We start from the raw sequence: 26936 nt of genomic DNA, 5'->3' as shown, positions 1-26936 counted from the left end.
GACAGGTCTTCAAAAGGAAATAGTTACTTGATGCCATGAGGGAGTTCTGGGTGTACACTGTCTTCCTTTTCCTTACAGCATTACCCACAGCTAAGCTACTATGAAATAGTTAATATTAAAATAGTAACAGCAAGTCTAAAATACTGCAAGACTGGGCAAGATGGATGACATGGCTTGCACAAATAGCATAACCAAAGAAAACTAAAAATACTCTTCTAAAAAACCTGATACGTGTGAAGAATCAAAGAAGGACTAAGGAAAACCACAATATACATTCCCAGTCATGCTTTATATATCAATATATTTCTAGATCTTTTCTATGATGCAGAGTTCTAAACTGTGACCAAAACACTCGCATTCATGACCCTTTCACTTGGCACTGCGGCAACAATGTTTTATTTGTGCAAGAGTGCAAGTGAAAAAATTGAGCTGGTCATATTAGTTTTTGGTTGACAATTTGCTTACGATGGTAAACAATTGACCATGGTTGTGCCAGCAAATGGATTACTGCCTCATTGCAGTGAAAAATTATTGTCAAAACTGGTTTGTCAGGTTATTCACAGCTGTAAGCATCAAAACATTTCCATAACATCTGTCTGTACCATTAACAAAATGTGTTTTTCTTTTTCTAATAATCTAATAAATTCTCATGATTCTCTTATGTTGCCATTTTCTAAAACATCCAGTTGCGGAAAGTAAAAAAAAAACTACGTGGGTCAACTTCTTATTATTCAACATATTATTATTATTATTATTATTATTATTATTATTATTATTATTATTTGTATTTCTTGGCAGACGCCCTAATCCAGGTCGACATATTGAATGATATATAAAACTTTTTCCGTCAAATAAACTAATTGAGATTACTGTGATTACAGTCGTTCCATGAGCAAGTGCATGCGAGAAGAAAGTGTCATTCTACATTTGACTCCTCATAGCCTGGAATATTAAACTGGAAAATACATTTGGGCATTTCTCTACCTATTATATTAATATTATGTTTATAATTGTAGGCTGTTTTAGATTTGTGTTAGTATTTATTATTGTTATGATAGGATGGGACGCTGTGTTGGGCTCCAGTGGTTTGATATGTGATCGGGTATTAGGCTCCATTTAAGAATTGTTTTTAAAATTGTTTTTGTGACCAAATCATGTGCTGGTGCCACCAAAGGAAAATGTTAGTAGCACAAGTGCCAGTAATGGAAAAAGTTAGTCTAAAACCATGTGATGTAATTTCCACAGATTAATCAGAAAACAAAAACATCAATATATGAACTGTATTGCTTTGTCAGTGGCTAAATGCAGCCCTTACTGATATATCAATGAGCCTGAGTTTACCATGCTATCACAAAATATTATACAAAGATAACAAACAAAAGGCATAGCACCATCTGCCATTACCATCATCTTCACTAGTGTGATTAGTATTATCTCTTCATTTAAACAGCAAGACACTGCAGAGATGGCAACAGTTTTCTCCACTGTTGCCATGGCAGTGAGAAGTCCTCCTAGGGAATACCAGTTTAAGAGGAGCAGTCTCTTGGCAGCTTTTCTTTGTAAAGACAACAGATACATGAGCTGGGATGCAGGCCCAAGGCAATACAGCACTCACTAGCTCAAGCAGTCAACATGCTGCATTATGATAATACATTTTACCTACATATTTGTATGCTAATAAGAAGCCACATCAAATTTCAACTTTGTTGACATGGACATCAAGTCCTTGAATTATACCATCTAACACCTATGGTCAGATGACAGGAGATCTTGGTTTCGGAGTTTTACATTACATTATAATGCTATTAAGTGAAAATCTGAACGATATGTAGCATCATGCCAGTAGCTAGTCTCGAGTTACAGTGAGCATATGAATAATTTGCACAAAGTCCTTTTGAATAAGGAACTTTATTGGAATGCATTCTTTATCTGATCAACGGACACATTCGCATTAATCTCCCCGTTACAAAAAACTATAAGCCTGTACTTCGTAGTGGTTACAAATATGAGTAAAAGAAAAGATTATAAAATAAAAACCGAAGCCGCCATTGATGAAAGCTGTGTAGTTATTATTATTATTATTGGCAGACGCCCTTACCTAGGCGTTATCTATTAGCGGGTGGATCAATGGTTGAGTGAATAACAGATCAATGTAAATATTTTATTCAGTGTCCACCTCCCAGCTAACACACAACATTGCCACAATGTTGAGTTACGTTGTTACAACGTTGTGGCAACATTGTGTGTTAGCTGGGTTATGTGTAGTGACGCAGATTAAAAACAAACTGTGACGCACCGGCTACAAAACTCATAGTGGTTACATTTATCATTGGAAGAAACTAGCAACTACAAATAAGCAACAACTGTTCAATGGAAATCAGCTTGTTTCCGCCACTATGTTTCTATGTGAATGCAAGTCTCCTGTTGTGACGCCCAAATTCATCAATAACATCAACAGACATGTGTACGTCAGCACAAAGTACATCATTTTAATATAACTCGATGCCATCTACTGTAAAAAGCAATAAGTACAACCTTTATGCTCGGTTTGTCAAGGTGCAGTACTGACAGTAGACCCTACGGTGCAGCACACCTGCGCACTCGCCATCTCTCTCCAAAGACTGTGGCCATTACAAAATATGTAATGAAGAAACCAGTGTTCAATGTGTACACATACATACATGTATACAGATATATTTACACTTGCATTTCCATACATAAATACTCTTTACAGTACGCCTTTGTGTAATGTCCGTTCGTCCGTGTGTGTGTGCGTGTGATCCGAGCCTGCTTTGTGTCAATGTAATATGTATAGTTTTCACTTAAACTTCGTATAATGTGCCTGGGATAAAGGCAAAACGTTGACCACCCCCTAGAAGATTATCTGCTCAGATTATTTTTCTAAGATTATATTTGTTTCCAATCCTAAATGTATCCACTACACTGTGCAAGTTTGCCTTTAACGGATTATTTATGTATGTATTTTTTATTTAAGCCACCCAATGTGCCGTGCACAAACCTCATACACTGGATGTGTTGGCTTGCAAGTTACGCAACCATATATGTCTGTACATATTCCATAAATATCATCCAGACGTCTCCATGCTTTACCTATTCGTGTAAATATTAATAACTGCAATTATAGTGTATGATCATGCTATAGCCGCTTTGACAGCGACTTGACGCAGTGTTCGTCTCTTAAAAGTTGCAATCAGTCCATATAGAGCAGAGGTCACTAACAGGCGGACCGCGGTCCGGGTCCGGACCCAGAGGCTGTCCCATACGGACCTGGACCTACAGCCAAAACAGAAGGTTACGATTTAAAACGTGACGGGGCGCTTCTATTTTAAACGTCACTGCACGGGCTTCTAGGCTGTATCTGGATGTGAGTGACAGTGAATGCTCAACTCGTGAACTGCTGTAATACACTGCTCAAAACAATTAAGGGAAAACTTAAATCACACATCGGATCTCAATGAATAAAATATATTAAAGATCTAAATCTTTACTGTGCATTATGTAATTCGTTGAGAACATAATTACGTAACAATGGTCAATGGAAACCAAAATCACCAACCGATTGAGGGCTGGATTCAAACTCAAAATCAAAGTAAACAATTGAAATCACAGGCTGTTCCAACTTGAGTGAATTTCATCACGGCAACTCATAATGTGACTCAGTAGTATGTATGGCCCCCACGTGCCTGTATGAACTCCCGACAACGTCTGGGCATGCACCTGATGAGACGGCGGATGGTGTCCTGGGGGATCTCCTCCCAGACCTGGATCAGGGCATCAGTGAGCTCCTGGACAATCTGTGGCGCTACTTGGCAGCGTCAGATGCACCGATACATAACATCCCAAAGGTTCTCAATTGGATTCAGGTCTGGGGAACATGAGGGCCAGTCAATGGCATCAATGCCTTCGTCACCCAGGAACTGCCTACATACTCTGGCCACATGAGGCTGGGCATTGTCCTGCACCAGGAGGAACCCAGCGCCCACTGCACCAGCATAAGGTCTGACGATGGGTCTGAGGATTTCATCCCGGTACCTAACAGCAGTCAGGGTACCGTTGACTAGCACGTGGAGGTCTGTGCGACCCTCCAAGGATATGCCTCCCCAGATCATCACTGACCCACCGCCAAACCGGTCATGCTGGATGATGTTGGAGGCAGCATAACGTTCACCACAGCGTCTCCAGACTCTTTCACGTCTGTCACATGTGCTCATTGTGAACCGGCTCTCATCTGTGAAGAGAACGGGGCACCAATGGCGGACCTGCCAATTCTGGTGTTCTCTGGCGAATGCCAATCGAGATACACGGTGCTGGGCTGTGAGCACAGGTCCCTCATGCCACCCTCATGGAGTCTGTTTCTGACAGTTTGGTCAGGAACATGCTCACCAGTAGCCCGCTGGAGGTCATTTTGTAGGGCTCTGGCAGTGCTCCTCCTGTTCCTCCTCGCACAAAGGAGCAGAAACCGGTCCTACTGCTGGATTGATGCCCATCTACGGCCCTGTCCAGCTCTCCTCGTGTAATGGCCCGTCTCTTGGTATCTCTTCCATGCTCTTGAGACTGTACTGGGAGACACAGCAAACCTTCTTGCGACGGCACGTATGGATGTGCCATCCTGGAGGAGCTGGACTGCCTGTGCAACCTGAATGGGCTGCAGGTACCGCCTCATGCTTCCAGTAGTGACAAGGACACTAGCAAAACGCAAAACTAGAGAAGAATCAGTCAGGAAGGATAAGTAGAGAGCAATTGTCTGTGGCCACCACCTACAAAACCATTCCCTTGTTGGGGGTTGTCTTGCTGTTGCCTCTCCAGTGCACCTGTTGTCACTTTGCACCAAAACAGGTGACATTCACAATCGCTTAGGCTTCCTAACTGGACAGATTGATATCCCTGAAGTTTAATTGAAGTATTGACTTGGTGTTATAATGTGATGATTATGTGTTCCCTTAATTTTTTTGAGCAGTGTATTTTAACAATATGTATGCTAACCTAATATAAACGAATACTGGACGGCATTACCTTTGCCCCTCTGTTGGATATACCTGTCTGGAATAAGCTGTTTCTCACTGTCTCATTTTCTCATTTTAAAATTGAAAGGAACACAGCCCACCTTTCTGTTACGTGTACAACTTTAAACTAATGCCAAATGTATCATGCACGGAAACACCCACCTTATATATGATATAGACTGAATATACATAACATTGTAGTGAGTACGAGTGAGGATTAATATTTACTTGATAGTACACGAAATGTGAGGAAACCATTTTTAAGACATCAAATAGTTTTCAGAACAACGAACAAATCAACAGCAGAATAAACGAACGAGTGAATTAAACAAATAAGTCATGAAAAAATATGTAAAAAACATAATCGAAACACTGACACATTGCTGAACAAAATATAATATAAAATGACATTCAATAACATATTTTCTCTCTGTGCATAAACAATAGGCAACATTTCGTTTGTGTGGATGTTGGGTGCCACATTTCATTTGTTACCCGCACTGTACACCTGTATTGTAGTTACTGTAGCAATGAGCAATTATTTACACTGGACACACAGAGCTGCGGAGGCTATGAATTAACCTGGAGCTGTGCCGGACGGGCTTTCTTTACACTTTGCCTTAACTGTGAGAGGATTTAGAAAACTCCGAAGTGTCTAAAACTAGAGGAGCTGCAAGAGCATTTTCAGGGTGTTTTCTCACAGATATTTTCTTGATTTAATACAGCGAAAATGTAACCACTCCCACTGTATTGTTGGGCGGGATTAACTGCAATTTTAACCAGCCGCTAATAGCAAACTACTCAACTGTACATCATGGGATTTACATTAAAAATTAGATGAGAGTAGCATCTAACTAAACATGAAAGTGCGACTGAGTACAGTGGTGTAGTTTTCTAGTAGTGGCTGTGTGAAAGCTGTGTTTTATTCTCTCACGTTGTGCAAGAAAGGAGCTGCGAGAAGGTCATTTTGCAGCGCAAGTCGTGTTAGATTTAATACCACGATAGTTTAGCAGTGCAATTTCCATTCACAGACATGCCGCTAATGCTTCTGCGAGTGTCTCGCAGCGCTAACATTTTTTATTTAATCCTGCCCTAGGGCCCTACATAATTTGTGATGTTACGGAAATTGTGGATGGTACAATATTAGGCCTCTACTGCATTGTTTACACCAAGGGGTTGACATCAGTCACCGCCTTTTAAAATAATCTACAGACATGAATGAATAAATTACATTACTCACTTTCATCACTACTTAACAGTTGCAAAACATTCCTTCCCGTCCTTATTAAGTACTGTACAAATTCCAATCTCACTGTACATGCTTGTTGCTAGGAGATGCTTAATTACTAGGGGTAGTTTTGATAGATTCCAAAACTTCAAAATATGTCTGTGCTTTAGAAGGCAGTATCCTAAGGAATTACATGCAGATGGAAGAAAATAGTTTTGTACAGCTTGTAATGCCACCTCACATCACAATCGCAAGTGATATGTTGATATTCATTTAAAATGTGCAAAGCAAAGCTGAATTGGATAAGACATCAAAAGCACATCATCTGAAAAGTGTAATATCTAGGTTTCATCACAGTACTGAAGGTTTGTGACACTCGAAACATGGCACATTTTGAACTTGTGGAAGCCTTCACAAGCACAAATATAGCACTGGAGAAAATCAATGACACATACAACCACATTCCTCACACAGGTTCTCTTCCTTCGGGTAACTTTGTCAGGATTACTTACCAAAGGTGCTTCAGAACATTGTATGCACAAGTACATTATGGCTGTCGCAATCCCAGACACCTTGTTAAATTCAATTTGAAAATTCATCCTGTATATGATGACAGCTTGTGACATAGTAGAATAGTTTACTAGTGTAAGGATAGTACTACTGAAAAGAAATAACAGCAACGTTTCCCAACCACACATTTGGAGTGCGGAAAGGATGTACGGTATATAATTAACTTTCTCATCTGTTGACTCGTCCAACACAATCCATATGGAATCACCATTTTTTTTGTCATTCCATCAGCTCCTTCCTGTGTTCAAGCACCTTTGTTAAGTAATCATGGTGAAGTTTATTAGGAATAACAACAGGGCATAAGCAAGAAGACTGCATCTGGATATGCAACGCTAACATTGGTTCTAAGACTTAACTTTACACGAGTTAATAGTCAATTGATTTGTGTACAGACCCTGCTTATATTTAAAGTGACAGCAACCAATTCTTATAAGAATTAGTGGGATTGCCAAACACATCCCAGCCTACAGAACTAGGTAAATATATTTTTGATGTATTGATTTTCGATAAAACAAAATATTAACACAATCAGATATTTGTGTTTGATTAACAATTAAATAATTCATATAACAATAATATCCAATAGTGCTGAACTGAAACAACACTTGACACAGACTCTCCTGAAATTAAGATGAGGCAAATGTTTGTACCTTAAAAGTAAAAATCAGACTTATCCCAACTTACACTTCCTGTGATTGCTGTAAACATTTTTCACTGCAGAAATTTCCTTCAGGTAGAAAATCATGAGGTAAGCCTTTCTGATGGCAGTGTGTGCAGCACACAGTGTGTGCTCTGGTGGACAGCCTCTCGTCTCTTACAATTGTCTGACTTGCTGAAAAAGCTGAAAACAGAATACAAACATCATGTGTACTGAATTTAAACAATGTATACAAAAAAGATTATCTCTTCCTTGTTGCAAATCACGCCCTGTCTGGTCTAGATATCATAATTTAATGATTGGCAAATTACACTTTATAGCAAAAAATTCATTAACTGTACATAAATAGTAAAAGGGTTGATATTTATTATACGTTGTCACAATTTCACAGTTTTTAGAATTTCTAAAGCATTGTTGAGTGAGACACTCAAATTAAACTAATCACCTTAGATAGAAATGCAGTATTTTCCCTTTGGTATTAATGATATTTCTTTGCATATTATGGAAAAAATGAAATTAATGAAGTTTGAATTAAAATGAATTAATTTATGTTTGCAATTAAAAATACATGTTTCAGTCCATTTTTGGTGTGCAGACCATAGACCAACAATAATAAAATATAACTTTGACCCAGAGGCGATAAATGTTTTCCTCTGCAACAATACTCCAACTACAAATATTCTGCAACAATGCATACTACGCTAACTATATTATTACAAACAAGCTGAACTGAAACTAACATTTCAATGTTTCTCTGCATTTAATCATAATGTAAACATTGGATAGGTATGAAATCAAATGAGTCACTCTTGCCTTCTTGTACAGTAGGGACAGTCCACGTGGTTGTAGCATGAGCTTTCTTGACACTTTCCACCTCAGACTCATCAGTGATCACCTCCAGAACCCCAAATTCATTCTGTCGAAACTGCCGGGCATAAACAACATGTATTTAAAATGGAATACCAGGAAGGAAAATAAAATATCTGACAATATCCGAATGATGCATGGTCATAAGGACAGACTGTGGTCTGTGATCTTTCATATTGAGTAAGTGTGACACTAGCTTCACTTTTAAAATGTCATCATGGGGGGCTCCCGAGCGCTCTAGCTGTCAAAGCCCTCACCTGGGGTGAGCTCATTACCAGCAACTGCAAGCAGCTCTCCAATCCCACCTGTGTCAGAGGGAGGATGAGAGCTGGCCGGGGACAACTTGACTCTCTGCAGTCAAGTGACCTCCTGTGGCTTCTCAGGAACCTGCAGATTCAGGTGTCAACTGTTCTGTCTGTATCAAATCCTGAGATTGGAGTAATAGGTGGGCAGCTGGAAGACTGGGGTTGCAGTGTGAAAAATAATGGAGCTCAGAGGACATGTGCTTGGAATGGGGGTCATAACGGTGATGTAATAATAATGTTCTATTGGACTGGGGTCTGAAGATTGAGATGAGCAGTTCACCATTTCTTTGTAGATTTGGTGCTTTGGATCATTGTCATGCTGGAATGTCCTTTGTCAACTGAACCTGTGCTTCTTGGCAGAAAGAACCAGGTTGTGGCCAAAAGCCACCTAAACCATTTGTTTCACAGCCTGTGGTGGCAAGATACACGTGTTGTCTTCCTGCCAGGATTGCCAATGTACCAGTAGCCTTAAATTTCCTTTTTGTGGACTCTCTTATAGACAATTATTGCCAACCTGTGGTGGTTAAATAGCATTTGCCTGCAGTCTTTGAAGAGCTCTCTGAATTTAATCATGATGATGCATGCTACTACTGAAAGTCTTCTGTGTGTTACCTCCTTTTATACCCCAGGAAAACAGGAAAGCTTTGCAGGCCTCCATATAGTTCCAGAAGCTTCTATTGAGCAGAATGTCATTGTAGATTTGTTTTTGTTGGATTTTATTTAAAGGAATATATACATAATTCTTTGTTTATGCAGTTCTTGCTCATATTTATTAATGCATGAATAAATCTGGAGGACACTGTATATTGATCCATTCCTCCTAATCGTTTGCCTTTTATTTTTTTGGGATTGTATTCAATTTTATTATTTCTGCAACCTCTTACCTGCACCATTAATTATATTGATTGTGAAACATATGAAAAGTGCAAAACAGTTTTGCATTGCAGTACATTAGGTGTTTGAGGTTTTATAAAAACGATAACACTAATAATAATAATAATAATAATAATAATAATAATAATAATAATAATAATAGTAATCAAGCAGGAGTGGAAGGGTAGAATTGGAGTGGTTTACTCTCAAAATTCAATTATAACTTTTGGACATTAGGCTTTATGCAGATTCTGAGAAAGACAGAATTAAAATGTAAATTGTGCTTCAAAGTGCAAAAGCAGTGATTCTTATGCCTTTTAGGTTTTTAGGTTAAACCTCAGTGGATTTTTTTTTTTTTACCTGTTTTAAACATTCCTTAAAATTCTTACCTTCAGCTCGCTACCTGGCAAAGTCCCAACTCCATCTTTCCAGTCCATTGCACTGTAAACATCAAAATCTTGAGCACCTATATTTGAAGATGATTCATCCATAGCTCTTCAAAGAAAGTGCAGTACCCTGAAAAAAAACAATTCAGCATTACAACAATCTCTGACTAATGGCTTTCAAGCAATAAAATACAGTCATAACAAAACTATGCAATGTATTTACAATTTCTACTACTTCTTCTACTAGTATTAGTAAGACAAGTAAGTCATTCAATTAGTTTAACAGATTAACAAACAGTGTTGAAAAAAAACATATGGCATTTTCCCCCAGATATATAAAATTGCTAATATTCTATTATAGTATTATATGTATGTATGTGTATATATATGTATCACATGTAATGTTTATCTATCTATCTATAGACCACTGCAACTTTTTCTTAAATCAGCATCTCTACATGTATGGCAGTCATTCCATTCCATTCATATTTGTATTTGGAATTAGGGAGTAATGTTGTCAGTAGTTTATAGAATAAAACAAAAATGTTCATTTTACCCCCCAAACATACCTATAAATAGTAAAACCAGAGAAACTGATCATTTTGCAGTGGCCTCAATTTTTTCCAGAGCTATATATATGCATTGTATTCTACTATTATATGCCCTTTTTAATATCTCGCATCACATACAAAGAATTAGTAAGTGTAGTTGCCCCAATCAAATACTAGCGCTTTTGGCACATTTTTGGGATTGTTTTTCAGGCATTAGTCGCCTTGAAGTGTTTCAGTAGAGGCATTTGTACTTACGCACCACAAGAGGTCACCATTGTCTACATTTTATACACTTCTGCGCTTCAAACTTTCAAGAGCTTATTAAAAATGAAATCACTAGGTGAAAAAATGGAGACTATTTTATATCTCACTGTGTGTAAATATATACACACATACATTTGAGATATAAAATATTATGATTCATTACATTCAATAAACAATAGCATGCAACATGATGGTGGTAGTTATTGAGCTATACCGCAATGTTTAGTTTCAATTGTTGTGTGTATGCGCGGTTCAGTATTGTGTGAAATAACGTGCTCCTGTGTGACTGTCCATCAGCAGCACATGTGTATGAAAATGCGAGCAGTCAAATGTAAGTTTTATCTTCGAATATGTATTTACTTTGATGATTCTAAAACTATTAAATAAATCCAAAGTGTATCACATTGCATTATCTAAACACAAAGAACACACCAATCATATATCCATTTAAACAAAGACCTTAATTAAGAGATTCATTAAGTTACCTGAGGCACTTAAAAAAAAAAAAATAGAATAATAATAAAAAAAAAACTCAAACAGTATTGATACATCCATACAATAATTGAAAATGTTTTACTTTCCTTTTGTATCATTAAGGGAAATCGTAAATAAAACGAATTAATATAATCGAAAATCAAGAAAAAATATTTTTCAAGTAACCCCTTTTTTTGTATTGAAGTGTCAATTTCCTATTCTCTGTATTGGGGATTTTTAATATTTATTTTTAGATCTCTTCCTCAAACACTTTTTTAGCTGTTTAAGACGCAGTTAGGAGCAAATAAACATGTTTTACTTTTTCTTTTTCCTTTCCCTTACTGAGCTAGCTGTGTTTCACATTTCCAGATGAGCAGACGCGGATCATGCACTGCGCTGGGCTTTGTATCAGATCAACACTTTTCTTTGCTCTGATACTATTTAATGTGTTTTTAAAGGCAGTTTCCCAAAATGGCGGAGCTGGAATATACACTATATAATTCTCACCCACGGGCCTGCAGACACGTTGCATTAAACCAAAAATAATACTTTAACTGCCTGTGTCGCCTAATGAGAAGAAATGCTGCTTTAAATATTTATGTCTTGCTCTCTTTATAACCAGCTCCCAGCGCCTGCAGTTTCTGTTTCTCAGCCATAAGAAGGCATCACACCAAAGCTTGCATTATTCTTGAAAGAGTTCAAATAAATCAATAAATGATCGTCTCCTGCAAAAAAAAAAAACAATGGTATTCATCAGTGATTTCTAGCGTTAGCAATATTTTTTTGTGATACTTGAATTGTGATTTCATTGTGTAATTCATTGCATGCTCTATCTCACTCAACCTCTTCCTGGCTAAAATTATTGATGACACGTCCAGGCGTTTTGTACTTTATTTCTAAGTTTCAGGCTAATTCGATCCCTGCGAAGCTCAGACGAAAGTACAAGACAGCCCCGTACATCTACCTGTAGGGACGAAATTGTTGCGCAAACAGTTTGATTTCAAAGTATAATTGTTTAAATTTGTCTGTTTCTTACCCAAATTCTCTCACGAGTACTGACAAATTGCCCAGGCAGGAGTCAATGCGCATGAGCGAAGCGCCGAGCGAGTGCTTCGACTGGCACAGGAGCTGAAGGATAGCCTAAAACACATGATGAGAAACACTGAAAGTTTTAGCAGCCGTCCACTATTATTAGCTTTGTGTGCGCAGTTATCTTTGTAGTCTTGTTCATAACTCAAGATCGTAAATGCTAAACGTTGTATTATTATTATTATTATGCTGTTTTATCTACGCAAGCAATGTTGCGTGTTTTACATTACAATTGCTTTGTTTCATTATGAATAAGCTAATAACGGTAACAAGTGAAATGGAAATTCGACAATTTTCGTATTCTAGTATTAACACAATACAATAATAATAAAGAAAATAATAATACAAAGCACGATAACTGTCAAATAATTCATTTTAAATCCAAGGTTGGGTGTGTATAGGGTATAGGCTGTATCACCAAGAAAACGTGAGAATGCGGGTTACTGTTCTTTACTTTGGGATTTGGTATGTGGAGCACCTTTAATGTGCATTTAGCAGGTGTGTTAATATTCAGCTGAGTTAAATTTTAATAAAGTTTTGAACAACTGCAATGCATTTGTAAGATACACATGCTTGTTTGCCCAAGGTTTACGTCCAGTTAGTGTGTGGTATATAGTAATATGGTAAATAATCTAGAACAGGTTATAATTTGCTAATAACTAACTAATCCATAATAACGACTAGCATTCATGGGATTTGAACTAAAATATAAAAATAAATGGTTATCGCAGCATGTTCCTGCCTTAAATGTCAAATATGTAATTAACTAACAGATTATAATACAACATTTTGTCACCATTCCTAGAGAATTTCATTCAGTAACAGTGCTGTGAAAAGGGTTATGGAAAACAACTGTAATGTATGAGCCTTTCAGTCTGCCTGTAAATATATTTAGGTCACTGTTCCTTAATGATGGCAGTCTGTCTTATATCTGTTACTGAATTCAATGTTTTTATTGATACCTTCCTTGTGCTGCCTGTAGATGGCAACATCTAGGTTATGAAACAAAAGACAATTAACCAGTAATATATTAAACAGTATTCTATTCCTTAATACCATGCCAGTTAAATGGCTCAACTTACAGTCATACTTCATCAGGGGGTGATGCACCAATAAATAGATCATAGATGGTCTTGGTCATTTTTGAAGAACTCAAAAACCAGTTCTTCAATGAGGCACTGTCTTGTACCACTAATTCTTTCTTCATAAAGTGCAGTACTTAAGATATATAGGACTGACAAAAGTATAAATCACCCTGACTTTTGACCAGCATACTCTTATGGGATCTACTTCACTTCATATGATTACCTATTTATATGCAAGAACATTTATACAAACTCTTGTACTAACATCTTACTTGATCCTCTATGTTCATTAAAGTGGTCTATGAAACCACCCTAACTTAAAAAATGATGTGTTTTCTTGTTTGTTTGTTTTTTGTTATTTTTTTGTTTATCGCTTGAATTCATTATTCTCTGCTATTTGAGAACCTTTCTGCTTTTCATGTGTTTTCCTGAGACTGTCACACTCAGCATCAATTTATTTGACAGCCTAGCTGCTGTTTCCTTGGCTTCTCTACTATTAAATGGATATTTCTTTAATTTTCCAGATGAAGTCACAGACTGTTAACAGCAGGATCCCCAGTATATTCATTGGTGTTGAAGATGTGGCTGAGCTTCTGTACAATAGGAATTCTGCATTCGACTCCACTGGCATATAGAAAATAACAGCACAATAAATTGGAGCTGATATTCCCTCCTCTTCATTTTCATATTGTAACATAGCTGCTCTGAAGACATGTTTCACACAGGGAAAAATATATATATTTTTAGAGCTACCTTAGCTATTGAAATTCAGTTGAAATATCTGTGTCATCTTCAGTGAAGTCTGCTTCTGTTCAGTGTAGTTTCCTTACATTTCTTGTTATGTGCTCTAATGTTTTTTGTATTCTTTCATAGTAAAACTCAGTTTTTTTGATGAAGAAAGGAATAACTGAATACATTCCAGCATTTATTCTCTACTTAATTGAATATTTTCACTTTAGGAAAAATGAAAGGTTTATGAGTTACCAAAGTATTGCCTGTGTTTAAGTTTGTATACATTTTTTTTGTTATAACTATTGTGGAGATATTAAAACAAATGTTTGGTTGATTGTGAGTGGAATATACTCAGGTGCAAATCAGTTTGAAGCCAATATTATATATATATATATATATACACTCACCTAAAGGATTATTAGGAACACCTGTTCAATTTCTCATTAATGCAATTTTCTAATCAACCAATCACATGGCAGTTGCTTCAATGCATTTAGGGGTGTGGTCCTGGTCAAGACAATCTCCTGAACTCCAAACTGAATGTCTGAATGGGAAAGAAAGGTGATTTAAGCAATTCTGAGCGTGGCATGGTTGTTGGTGCCAGACGGGCCGGTCTGAGTATTTCACAATCTGCTCAGTTACTGGGATTTTCACGCACAACCATATCTAGGGTTTACAAAGAATGGTGTGAAAAGGGAAAAACATCCAGTATGCGGCAGTCCTGTGGGCGAAAATGCCTTGTTGATGCTAGAGGTCAGAGGAGAATGGGCCGACTGATTCAAGCTGATAGAAGAGCAACTTTGACTGAAATAACCACTCGTTACAACCGAGGTATGCAGCAAAGCATTTGTGAAGCCACAACACGTACAACCTTGAGGCGGATGGGCTACAACAGCAGAAGACCCCACCGGGTACCACTCATCTCCACTACAAATAGGAAAAAGAGGCTACAATTTGCACAAGCTCACCAAAATTGGACAGTTGAAGACTGGAAAAATGTTGCCTGCTCTGATGAGTCTCGATTTCTGTTGAGACATTCAGATGGTAGAGTCAGAATTTGGCGTAAACAGAATGAGAACATGGATCCATCATGCCTTGTTACCACTGTGCAGGCTGGTGGTGGTGGTGTAATGGTGTGGGGAATGTTTTCTTGGCACACTTTAGGCCCCTTAGTGCCAATTGGGCATCGTTTAAATGCCACGGCCTACCTGAGCATTGTTTCTGACCATGTCCATCCCTTTATGACCACCATGTACCCATCCTCTGATGGCTACTTCCAGCAGGATAATGCACCATGTCACAAAGGTCGAATCATTTCAAATTGGTTTCTTGAACATGTCAATGAGTTCACTGTACTAAACTGGCCCCCACAGTCACCAGATCTCAACCCAATAGAGCATCTTTGGGATGTGGTGGAACGGGAGCTTCGTGCCCTGGATGTGCATCCCACAAATCTCCATCAACTGCAAGATGCTATCCTATCAATATGGGCCAACATTTCTAAAGAATGCTTTCAGCACCTTGTTGAATGAATGCCACGTAGAATTAAGGCAGTTCTGAAGGCGAAAGGGGGTCAAACACAGTATTAGTATGGTGTTCCTAATAATCCTTTAGGTGAGTGTATATATATATATATATATATATATATATATATATATATATATATATATATATATATATATATATATATATATTTTTTTTTTTTTACCTGACTGAGAGCTGTTTTAATATATTCTGCATATCAACTACCTTTGATTGTGGGAGTCTTACATAGTCTTACATAACAGCTTCCGCTAAAATATTTCAAATAAAGTCTATATTTTCAGTGTACAGTAGATAATACAAAAGGTAGGCTGAAATAACTCATCCTGGCAAACCATTAACAGTTACTGACTATTGTACCCTCTGAGCAGGATGAATGATATGAAAGAAGATGGCTTCCTTTATTTTGCAGTGTGAAGGAATGAAGTAACCTTAGCTAAACATGCTAAGATTATTAAAGCTTTTTTAGTATTAATATAGTCACTTACTTAATTACAAGACATTTATTGTTGGGATAATGATGTGTGTTTGTTTAAATAACTGATATTGTTTCTCCCTTTTCTTTTGGGTTCATTGTAAAAATATAGATTTAATTCTTAGAAGGATATATATTATGATAATTGCCTACTTTAGCTGTAAGATTATTTGTATGTATATTACATAGATTCATAATAACTAAATGCTATATTAAAGGAGATGGTTGTACCAAAGAGATGCATATCATAGAAATGAAAAGTACAATATTTGAATCTCCCCAATTTGGTCATTCTCAGTCCTGAAAATAAACTCATGTTTTAGTTTTATTTCCCCAAAAATGAATCAATTGTTTTTGTTTGCAGCTCTTAAAGATTGAGATACTTCATTTAAGGCCTCAATTAATTTGATTAGCTGAAGGATGACATGGAATGGAAACCAAGAGATACAATGTGTCTCCAGGACAAGGACTGAGAACGCCTGATCCATCTTAAAGCTACCAGCTGGTCACATAATACCTGGGTTAATTTGGAGTCACGACTGGATTTTCCCCCTTTCCCCTACACCTAAAGTAACAAATGCATACATTTTGTATAATTTTTTTTAAATAAAATGTATGCTTTATATTCTTGATTGTACGTAGAATTACATCCATCCATGCATTTCTTCAGAGAACTCAAATGTTCAACAAGCTATCTGTTCTGGATTCTCACATCTTTGTCAGGACTCACTTCCTGTTCTCAATACATAATGCACATGCTCTTCATTTGCACATGTGACCTTGGGTCCTCATTTTAGTGCAGAGCTTACATAAATCTTTTGGTTTGACTTCGTCCACAGCTTTTGTAATAGCAATGTAGAACATTTAAAGAAAATTAAATCCCCATGCAATTGTCTTCTGCTGAAACCTTAAGAAATTATGGCCTAGACCAAATTACATTTGACATTTTTGATGACATATACAAGCATTTTGTTAGCCTTTTAATGGAGAATCAGCTGATAAAAATCCCCACTTTTACACACGTAATGTCAATTATTATACAGAGAACAAAACCAGATTTGATAATAGAAGAGGAGCTGTCTACTCCCCCCTCACCTCAGATGACACAAACCAACCATTCTAGTCCCCAGAGAAGTCCCTTGTTATGTTTAACTTTGACAATGGGCAAATATTAACATGATGTAAGACCCTAGAAAAAGCCTTCTGCTGTCCATTTGACCAGGAAATTATGTTTGGCAATCAACTGTATAAAGATGTCCCACAGCAGGGGTGCCCTGTGATTGTGGCTCTTCCCTTGAAAACATCCATCACACCCTATGCCAATGTCCTTTAGGATCTGTCAATTTTATTAATAATAATAATAATAATAATCAAATAAATATAATCAAATTATAAATAACCATAAACTAAAATTATAAAAATATGTTGCGTTCAAACATACATTACAAATAGCTTTAAATCCAATCCTTTTGTCTATGTCAAGGAAACAGGAAAACGAAACATGACATAGAGCATTGAGCAAAAGTTTTGAGGGTAGTTAAACAGCTACAGAGAACAGAAAACATAGGTCCAGTAATTTGCACAAACAACACATGCTACAGATACATACAGGTAGAAAAGCTTTGCTTTAAAGTTTCCTTTAAACTCTTAATTTTTAGTTCACGAGACTCTAGAACAGCTTATTTGTTTGTCATGTTTGAGTTCCAATATCCAGGAAATTCTGTCTAACTCACCATAACATATAGGTTTCATCATAAAATCTAACTCAAACAGTCAAAATTCACTTTGAGTCAGATCAGAATGAATAGGGTCAATACAGGTAAACAATTATGTTTAAATTGTTGGGTGATGCCTAGAAGACATATTACTGCTCCTCAGTCACCAATGGCTTGATAGATTTTTAATCCAAAGGCTTACTTTTATGCTTTTATTTGTATGTTTTCAGGTATCTGGATTAATACACATGGATTTAGTCATATGTGATGAATTCATCCTTGACGGTAAAACTAATTACAAAGACTGAACAAGTAGTCATGGGAGTCAGCCAGTGAATCTTGTCATGTATCTGACCAAAGACACATTCTTTGGTAGAACCTCTTGTGATACATACAGTCCGTTTAATGGAGATTCATGTCAAGGGTCTTTAAAAAAGAACCACTCCAAAGTAAAACAGAGGCTGTACAGCTTATTTGCATTTAATTTAGCCAGCTATGGATAATCAACAACACAACTGTCTGGCACAATTCCCAGAACTTGAGCAGGAGTTTATATAATAAAAAAAATAAAACATATATGTATAAATAATGTATTGCACAATAAGGAATTAACCTCATATTACTATTGAAATATATGTTATGTATTTTTAAATGTCAATATAGAGTATAGTGTATTTTTAGATACTGGCAGCTATGAGTGTGGGCAGGACTTATGTGCTTTATCCACCACAGATTGGCAGATGGTTGTTATCTCTGTAATCCAATAAAGCCCTAAAAGCAGCTCTCATTAATACACTACTAGTACCTGCTAACATCTATCTTTTAAAGAATTATTACAATTAAACCCATTCTGAGGACCTGCGTTGGTAAAACAGCATGGTTCCATGGCAGTCAAGACCAGTATTGCTCACCCAAAGGTAAAATAATGTTTTGTTTTGTTTCTCACTCTGTATGTGCTACATTATTACAAAACTGATGGTAAAATAAATATATTAACAAAACTAATTCAGTGTGTTGGTGGAAATTGTTGTTTTAAGTTTCTGAGATTTTGATAAGAATGTATGTACAATTCTGTGGAAATCTAATTCTAAACAGTTTAAGCATTTTTAAATGCAATTCAAGGGTAAATTAAATGTAGGCCGTCTACACTTTTTATAATATATGTATATCCTAAAAAAGTCAAAAACTTTGAAGAATTGATGTATTCCTTAGAAAGCACATTACTTAGTAATGCACTGCAAATTGATGCTGTCTGTGATTTGTATTAACAATTTGACTTAAAAAAATGATTATAATTTATTTTTGGTAGTTTTGAGTGTTAAATATTAAAATAAATGCATAATATTAATAAGAGGTCATTGAAATCTGAACAATAAACTGATCTGAATTAACTGTGCTGTCTGTCTGTCTGCGAGTAGTCAACAAATGTTTGTAAACAAACCAAATTAATACACCATACTCCACATTCACATTTTTAATAAGAAAGCTATTCCTGTTGATAGCAAATATGTAATAATTATTTTGTGGGTTACTGCTTTACATGAGTTATGTTATATTGTTTTCCATGTGTATTTTTCCAGATTATTGTCCTGAATCTGCTGAAGTGTTTGGTGACTTTCTATGTGGTATATTTCGTTGCTGTCAGTCTGTGCATTGGTGTGCTCAGGTGAGACTGAAAGAAGAGTCCTCAGTATTTTTATTTTTTCGCTTGTTTGAACTGATTCTGTTGAGGTGCATAACAAGGGTAGAGCTTCCTGTCAAGTACAGGCAATTACCCATGGTAACCATATTTCCCTCAGACAGCACCATGCATGTTTAATCATACATTACATATAGTTTTATCTTATGCAATGGAAAGTAACTAAAGATCCTATGCAAAAATCATTTCACTATGCCAAAGCTGGCATTCCTTTGAAGCTTAAAGAAACTGATTTTACATACTGCTATAAACTAAAACATCCTGTAAAGACATATTTCACTTATTTATTATAATCTTTGGTTTTCAATTTCTTCCATTTACAAGGAGCAGATAATATGGATATAACTTACTGCACATCTTGTATTAATTAAGTACATTAATGAACTTTGTTAGACTATACAGTGAGGGAAAAAAGTATTTGATCCCCTGCTGATTATGTACGTTTGCCCACTGACGAAGAAATGATCAGTCTATAATTTTAATGGTAGGTGTATTTTAACAGAGAGAGACAGAACAACAAAAAAATCCAGAAAAACGCATTTCAAAAAAGTCATAAATTGATTTGCATGTTAATGAGGGAAATAAGTATTTGACCCCTTCGACTTAGTACTTGGTGGCAAAACCCTTGTTGGCAATCACAGAGGTCAGACGTTTCTTGTAGTTGGCCACCAGGTTTGCACACATCTCAGGAGGGATTTTTTCCCACTCCTCTTTGCAGATCCTCTCCAAGTCATTAAGGTGTCGAGGCTGACGTTTGGCAACTCGAACCTTCAGCTCCCTCCACAGATTTTCTATGGGATTAAGGTCTGGAGACTGGCTAGGCCACTCCAGGACCTTAATGTGCTTCTTCTTGAGCCACTCCTTTGTTGCCTTGGCTGTGTGTTTTGGGTCATTGTCATGCTGGAATACCCATCCACGACCCATTTTCAATGCCCTGGCTGAGGGAAGCAGGTTCTCACCCAAGATTTGACAGTACATGGCCCCGTCCATCGTCCCTTTGATGCGGTGCAGTTGTCCTGTCCCCTTAGCAGAAAAACACCCCCAAAGCATAATGTTTCCACCTCCATGTTTGACGGTGGGGATGGTGTTCTTGGGGTCATAGGCAGCATCAGTTTCTTCCATTTGCGAATAATCGCACCAACTGTTGTCACCTTCTCACCAAGCTGCTTGGTGATGGTCTTGTAGCCCATTCCAGCCTTGTGTAGGTCTACAATCTTGTCCCTGACATCCTTGGACAGCTCTTTGGTCTTGGCCCTTGTGGAGAGTTTGGAATCTGATTGATTGATTGCTTCTGTGGACAGGTGTCTCCCTTTAAGAGAGTGCTCCTAATCTCAGCTTGTTACCTGTATAAAAGAAACCTGGGAGCCAGAAATCTTGCTGATTGATAGGGGATCAAATACTTATTTCCCTCATTAACATGCAAATCAATTTATAACTTTTTTGAAATGCGTTTTTCTGGATTTTTTTTGTCGTTATTCTGTCTCTCATTGTATAAAATACACCTACCATTAAAATTATAGACTGATCATTTCTTTATCAGTGGGCAAACGTACAAAATCAGCAGGGGATCAAATACTTTTTTCCCTCACTGTATATATATATATATATATATATATATATATATATATATATATATATATATATATATATATATATATATATATATATATATATATTACCATACCTAATATTTTCATATAGATTATGGGTAAAATAGATAGAAAATATATTATGTCTTCTGTCTACATATGTGTGTGTTATAATAATTTGCATTATTTGTGTATTTATTTTAGGGTAGAAGAAATTGATAGTTTATTGGCTCCCTTTGATTATAACACAAAGCCATCATGGACAAATCCAAAGTATTTAGGTAAGTTTCAAAATAGATCAACTTATTTAACATTTCTGAAAATGTATATATGAAGTCCAGAAATATAGTTCATAACATATTTTGAAACAGTACGTTTTAGAAATTTCCTTTGAATTCATTATAAATGTATAGATGTGTTTAAGTAATTATACTTAATATTTAAATATTACTCAATGTTTAAATATACATTATGATTGTGAACATACAATTCCTTTGTGACCCTCTGATGCATGATCAAGTTTTTGTCAAAAGTCCTGAATATTTTTAAACCAAACTTGTTATTAATACCATTATAAATAGTATCACTCACGGATTATGCATCAAATTCACAGTATTGGGAAACAGCTGAAAACCATATGTATTTTTTATTCATGGTTTGGCATGGATGGTTTTTGGATTCTAGGTCAAATTAAATTATGTTTGTAAATGTTATCCAGAAAACTGAGTTACAATTCTAAGATTTAATTTACTGTTCTACATAATATTAAAAATGTGTAGGAATTCCTGGGGAATTTACTAAAATATATGCTTTCTTTACCAGCACATAAACCTCTTTTAAATGTGTATTAAATCACATGAGATAGTGGAATCCATCAATTTCCTTGTGACTAGTTGTTAAAAGCATCAATCAGAAAGTGTTTGCTCAGTGGGAAGACAAGTAGAATTTAGCGGTAACTGTGGGAACTTTACAGTGTCTGCAACCTGATTTTTATGTATTTTGTAATAGTGAATGTGATTTCAATGGAGGTCACCTATTTGGTGAGCGGTTTGATGTTTGCTGGTGTAGTAGAGGAGTGGGTCTGGGACTATGCCATCACTGTCACTCTTTTCCATGTTGGCATGACAACATCAGGTAAGCAGTGCTTTTTCAGAACAAAGAAAGCAGATACAAAATATAATTAGTTAAAAACATTAAAATAGGGCCATGTTAATGTCAGAGGATAATACCTTTCAATAAATAAAATAATAATTAATGACTTTCAGGCCATAAGGCTGACCTGTTCGTTTTGTTTGTTTGTTTGTTTAATGTGAGTTAATTATAAATGTAAAAGAAAGTAGTTTGTGTTTTATGTGCCAATGAAAGGATATGACAAAAAGTAGTACCTAATAATCAGTCTTTATAAATACAAATTAATAGTTTCCTACAAATTCCTACAGTAAAAGTATTATGTATTCTGCTCATCACTACACTAGTATTTTGCTGATCGCACACTTTTAGAAAAACCTTGCATTGAAGTAGTTACAAAAACACGAACAATATGCCATTTTCACTTGTTTGAATTACATACAATCAGATACATACAGAGGAAAGTGTATTATTTTCTTTCTTTCTATCTTTCTTCCTTTCTTTCTTTCTTTCTTTCTTTCTTTATGACACACTGTAATTCTACCATATATTTCATTTTTGGACCATAATCACACTAAAAACACTAAATTTGATAATTGGTTTATGTCAATATCAGTATGAAGGCAAACATCTTATTTAAAAGTTAAATATTGTCTCTGCTTCTTTTTGTATTTTACAGTGATGTCTGATTTCCCTTCAACAGAGCATTGGTGGGTTGCTTTAGGTAACTTTATTCAAATGTATTGTACATAACATCACCCATCCTTTGTGAAATTATGTGAATTTAATACACCTTTTGAAGTGGTAATTCACAGCCAAAGTTTTTAAATAAACCTATGCATGCATTAATCAGTCTTCATGAGATACCTGGCTGCAATGAATACTGGATGTAATATCAGAATTTGACTAAAAGGTGTGTAATGTCAGACACAACATCAGTGACACCATTTAAAGTAAGGTGAAACTAAGAACAGTGTGCCAAGGTGACTGCTTTGTATGTATTTTGTTCAACACTAAAATTCCCCATGCAGGATAAGTATCGTTTCTTTATGAATATTCAGACTGTTTGAGAATAGTTTCAAATAGTTATCTTCCAATTTCATTATATAATATTAATATATATATATATATATATATATATATATATATATATATATATATATATATATACACTCACCTAAAGGATTATTAGAAACACCTGTTCAATTTCTCATTAATGCAATTATCTAACCAACCAATCACATGGCAGTTGCTTCAATGCATTTAGGGGTGTGGTCCTGGTCAAGACAATCTCCTGAACTCCAAACTGAATGTCTGAATGGGAAAGAAAGGTGATTTAAGCAATTTTGAGCGTGGCATGGTTGTTGGTGCCAGACGGGCCGGTCTGAGTATTTCACAATCTGCTCAGTTACTGGGATTTTCACGCACAACCATTTCTAGGGTTTACAAAGAATGGTGTGAAAAGGGAAAAACATCCAGTATGCGGCAGTCCTGTGGGCGAAAATGCCTTGTTGATGCTAGAGGTCAGAGGAGAATGGGCCGACTGATTCAAGCTGATAGAAGAGCAACTTTGACTGAAATAACCACTCGTTACAACCGAGGTATGCAGCAAAGCATTTGTGAAGCCACAACACGTACAACCTTGAGGCCGATGGGCTACAACAGCAGAAGACCCCACCGGGTACCACTCATCTCCACTACAAATAGGAAAAAGAGGCTACAATTTGCACAAGCTCACCAAAATTGGACAGTTGAAGACTGGAAAAATGTTGCCTGGTCTGATGAGTCTCGATTTCTGTTGAGACATTCAGATGGTAGAGTCAGAACTTGGCGTAAACAGAATGAGAACATGGATCCATCATGCCTTGTTACCACTGTGCAGGCTGGTGGTGGTGGTGTAATGGTGTGGGGGATGTTTTCTTGGCACACTTTAGGCCCCTTAGTGCCAATTGGGCATGGTTTAAATGCCACGGCCTACCTGAGCATTGTTTCTGACCATGTCCATCCCTTTATGACCACCATGTACCCATCCTCTGATGGCTACTTCCAGCAGGATAATGCACCATGTCACAAAGGTCGAATCATTTTAAATTGGTTTCTTGAACATGACAATGAGTTCACTGTACTAAACTGGCCCCCACAGTCACCAGATCTCAACCCAATAGAGCATCTTTGGGATGTGGTGGAACGGGAGCTTCATGCCCTGGATGTACATCCCACAAATCTCCATCAACTGCAAGATGCTGTCCTATCAATATGGGCCAACGTTTCTAAAGAATGCTTTCAGCACCTTGTTGAATCAATGCCACGTAGAATTAAGGCAGTTCTGAAGGCGAAAGGGGGTCAAACACAGTATTAGTATGGTGTTCCTAATAATCCTTTAGGTGAGTGTATATATATATAAATGTGCTTTTATCCCCACCATACCATAAACATACTCAATGATTTTACTGGGCCTCGTCTCTTGAATGTTTCGCACAGAGACTAATTTTATGGGACCACTACTCAGCTATTAAAATTATGTTCTTCTGTTCTCTGGCCATCCATAATATTTAACAAGCAATAAACAAAATCCATTGCACTGGAAATATTCCCCTACCCTTACCAAGTACAGAAAATAATATTTGAAAGACAATAGTTGATACTACTATGTTTTTTGAAAGAGGATGTGCATTAAAGAAAACTCAAAGAAAATTTCCGATGGTCTTTACAGTGAGGGGAAAAAAGTATTTGATCCCCTGCTGATTTTGTACGTTTGCCCACTGACAAAGAAATTATCAGTCTATAATTTTAATGGTAGGTGTATTTCAACAGTGAGAGACAGAATAACAACAAAAAAATCCAAAAAAACGCATTTCAAAAAAGTTATAAATTGATTTGCATGTGATTGGGATTGGAATCTCACTGTGGCCAGTACCCCCAGGATGTTACTTTATATATGTGTGGGTGTTATTATTATTATTATTAGTAGTAGTAGTAGTAGTAGTAGTAGTAGTAGTAGTAGTAGTAGTAGTATTATAATTATTATTAGTTTGCTATTTGTCCAGTGTCCAGTGAGTAATTCTGATTACAAAGGATAGTGATATCTATTGATGTGTACAATTAAACTTAATTCCTTATCTCTATTTTAAAATTGATCACTAATGGCCAATTGGGATAAAATAAAATAAAACACAACAAACACAGACAAAAACACACAAATATTGATAGAGATATTGACATTGACATTACATATGTAAGACATTAGATACATCGGTGCATTGTTCTAAAAGTTGTCAATTAACCATAGTCCACCCACAACCCAACCTGAGAAAACCTTACTTTTTAGCCTGGAATTGGTGAAGCCAACTGAAGGATAATGTGTGAGTTTAAGAAGTAATTGGTTTGTACACTTTTGTTGTTATGTATGTATGTGTGCTATTTTTAACATATGTTTTTTCCATTTCTCTAGGTTCTGGTTTAACAATTATGATTTTAGGAGGACAATTCCTTGCATACAAACTTTTCAAGAACAATTTTATTTATCCAGATCTTGAAGGCTTCTGACAATCATTTGTTGTTTGTTTATTTTTTGTATTTGTACTGATTTATTTTTTAACAATGTTTAAATTAACTGCAGATGCATTATTTTACTGCTGTTTTGAAATATAGAAGTATTACAAGAAACCATTAAATAGTTCTTCACAACTGATGTTTATTTGTTTCTTTATTTTGTAAGTTAAATGAACTTGCATAAAATTACCAAGCATGTAGTAGATTTAGTTATGTTCACTTTGTATTTTTATAATACTATATATATTATACTAACAATAGTACTAAACAAGCATCATTAGAAAATACATGTTCAATAATGCATAGAATATAAAACATCTGGTAATCTATGGACATTTCAGTGTAGTGTATGCAATATAAATTGAGTCCATATAATCTTAATTGCAATATTGTCACTATTTATATAAATTAATATTATCCGGGTGAGCTATAAAACTATCTTTTTAAACTCTTCAGGTATTGAAATGTATTTTTAATCTAATGATAGTAATGTCAAGTGAATGAGAAGAGAACAAATGGTCTTTATTCTTGAGTAGATTTTAATAATACACAGTCTTCATATCTAAAAAAAAAATAATACCTTCTGAGGCACCCCTGATATTCCTCATTAAGTCATTAATAGGGCCCTGCGTTTGAATGTGACCTGCTTTCTTGGGCTGCACTACATTCCTCCCACCACAAGGTGGTCATGTAGTCTGCTTAATTAATTAAACCACTTGTTTAAGTTTCTCACAATTCCTTTAATCATCTCAATTAGTCATTCTATTAACACACATTGGCATTAAGTGGCAGCAGCTATAGACATTTCCGTCGTCATGCATCCCTTTATTACTAATATGTCTTGTTCAATATTATTTCTTAGAATCTGTAAATTATTTAAATGTTTCTTTTGACTAGTTTCTTTAACACATTTTGCCAACAAAAGAGTGATTTAAAAGAAATAGTAATTCTCTCTCTCTCTCTCTCTCTCTCTCTCTCTCTGGGATTCTTCACAATACAATGCATTTTACAGAAACATTGAAGAGCTTTCATTATCTTCAAAATCCAATTAGGTTAATCATACACAAAACTAATATTCCAAAGTTCAAAACAGCTGATAAATCAGTTAATCATCTTAACATCATTGTTAC

At 36.0% G+C, this 26936-nt stretch overlaps 2 protein-coding genes across 3 annotated transcripts in view; one reads left to right on the top strand and one right to left on the bottom strand.

Annotated features, from left to right (window-relative positions):
- l3mbtl3 (L3MBTL histone methyl-lysine binding protein 3) overlaps window positions 1–12292 on the bottom strand; it is a 44218-nt gene extending 31926 nt beyond the window's left edge. For both annotated transcript variants that reach the window (XM_066699395.1, XM_066699405.1), the window contains exons 1-4: window positions 12237–12292; window positions 9915–10041; window positions 8294–8405; window positions 7507–7663 (exon numbers count right to left, since the gene is read on the bottom strand). In XM_066699395.1, coding sequence (XP_066555492.1) covers window positions 7507–7663; window positions 8294–8405; window positions 9915–10016 — 371 coding nt within the window. In that variant the 5' untranslated portion in view covers window positions 10017–10041; window positions 12237–12292. The remainder of the gene's footprint in view (window positions 1–7506; window positions 7664–8293; window positions 8406–9914; window positions 10042–12236) is intronic.
- Window positions 12293–18621: 6329 nt separating this feature from the next.
- tmem244 (transmembrane protein 244) lies at window positions 18622–25928 on the top strand. Its single transcript, XM_066715133.1, has 6 exons — window positions 18622–18755; window positions 19419–19504; window positions 21331–21407; window positions 22135–22260; window positions 22934–22978; window positions 25706–25928. The coding sequence occupies exons 1-6, from the start codon at window positions 18723–18725 to the stop codon at window positions 25798–25800; spliced, it is 462 nt and encodes a 153-aa protein (XP_066571230.1). The 5' UTR covers window positions 18622–18722; the 3' UTR covers window positions 25801–25928.
- The last annotated feature ends 1008 nt before the right edge of the window (window positions 25929–26936 follow it).

This window comes from Amia ocellicauda, chromosome 1 (genome assembly GCF_036373705.1).
Source record: "Amia ocellicauda isolate fAmiCal2 chromosome 1, fAmiCal2.hap1, whole genome shotgun sequence".
NCBI lineage: Eukaryota > Metazoa > Chordata > Actinopteri > Amiiformes > Amiidae > Amia > Amia ocellicauda.
Note: the sequence above shows the minus strand (reverse complement) of the source record. Positions and strands in the feature narration are given on the sequence as shown.

Bases quoted from the DNA above. Each gene is read 5' to 3' on its own strand.
- tmem244 (XM_066715133.1), top strand. From the start codon at position 18,723: ATGGCAGTCAAGACCAGTATTGCTCACCCAAAG. The intron at 18,756-19,418 runs GTAAAATAATGT...GTATTTTTCCAG, and splicing joins CCAGTATTGCTCACCCAAAG to ATTATTGTCCTGAATCTGCT. The intron at 19,505-21,330 runs GTGAGACTGAAA...TATTTATTTTAG, and splicing joins CTGTGCATTGGTGTGCTCAG to GGTAGAAGAAATTGATAGTT.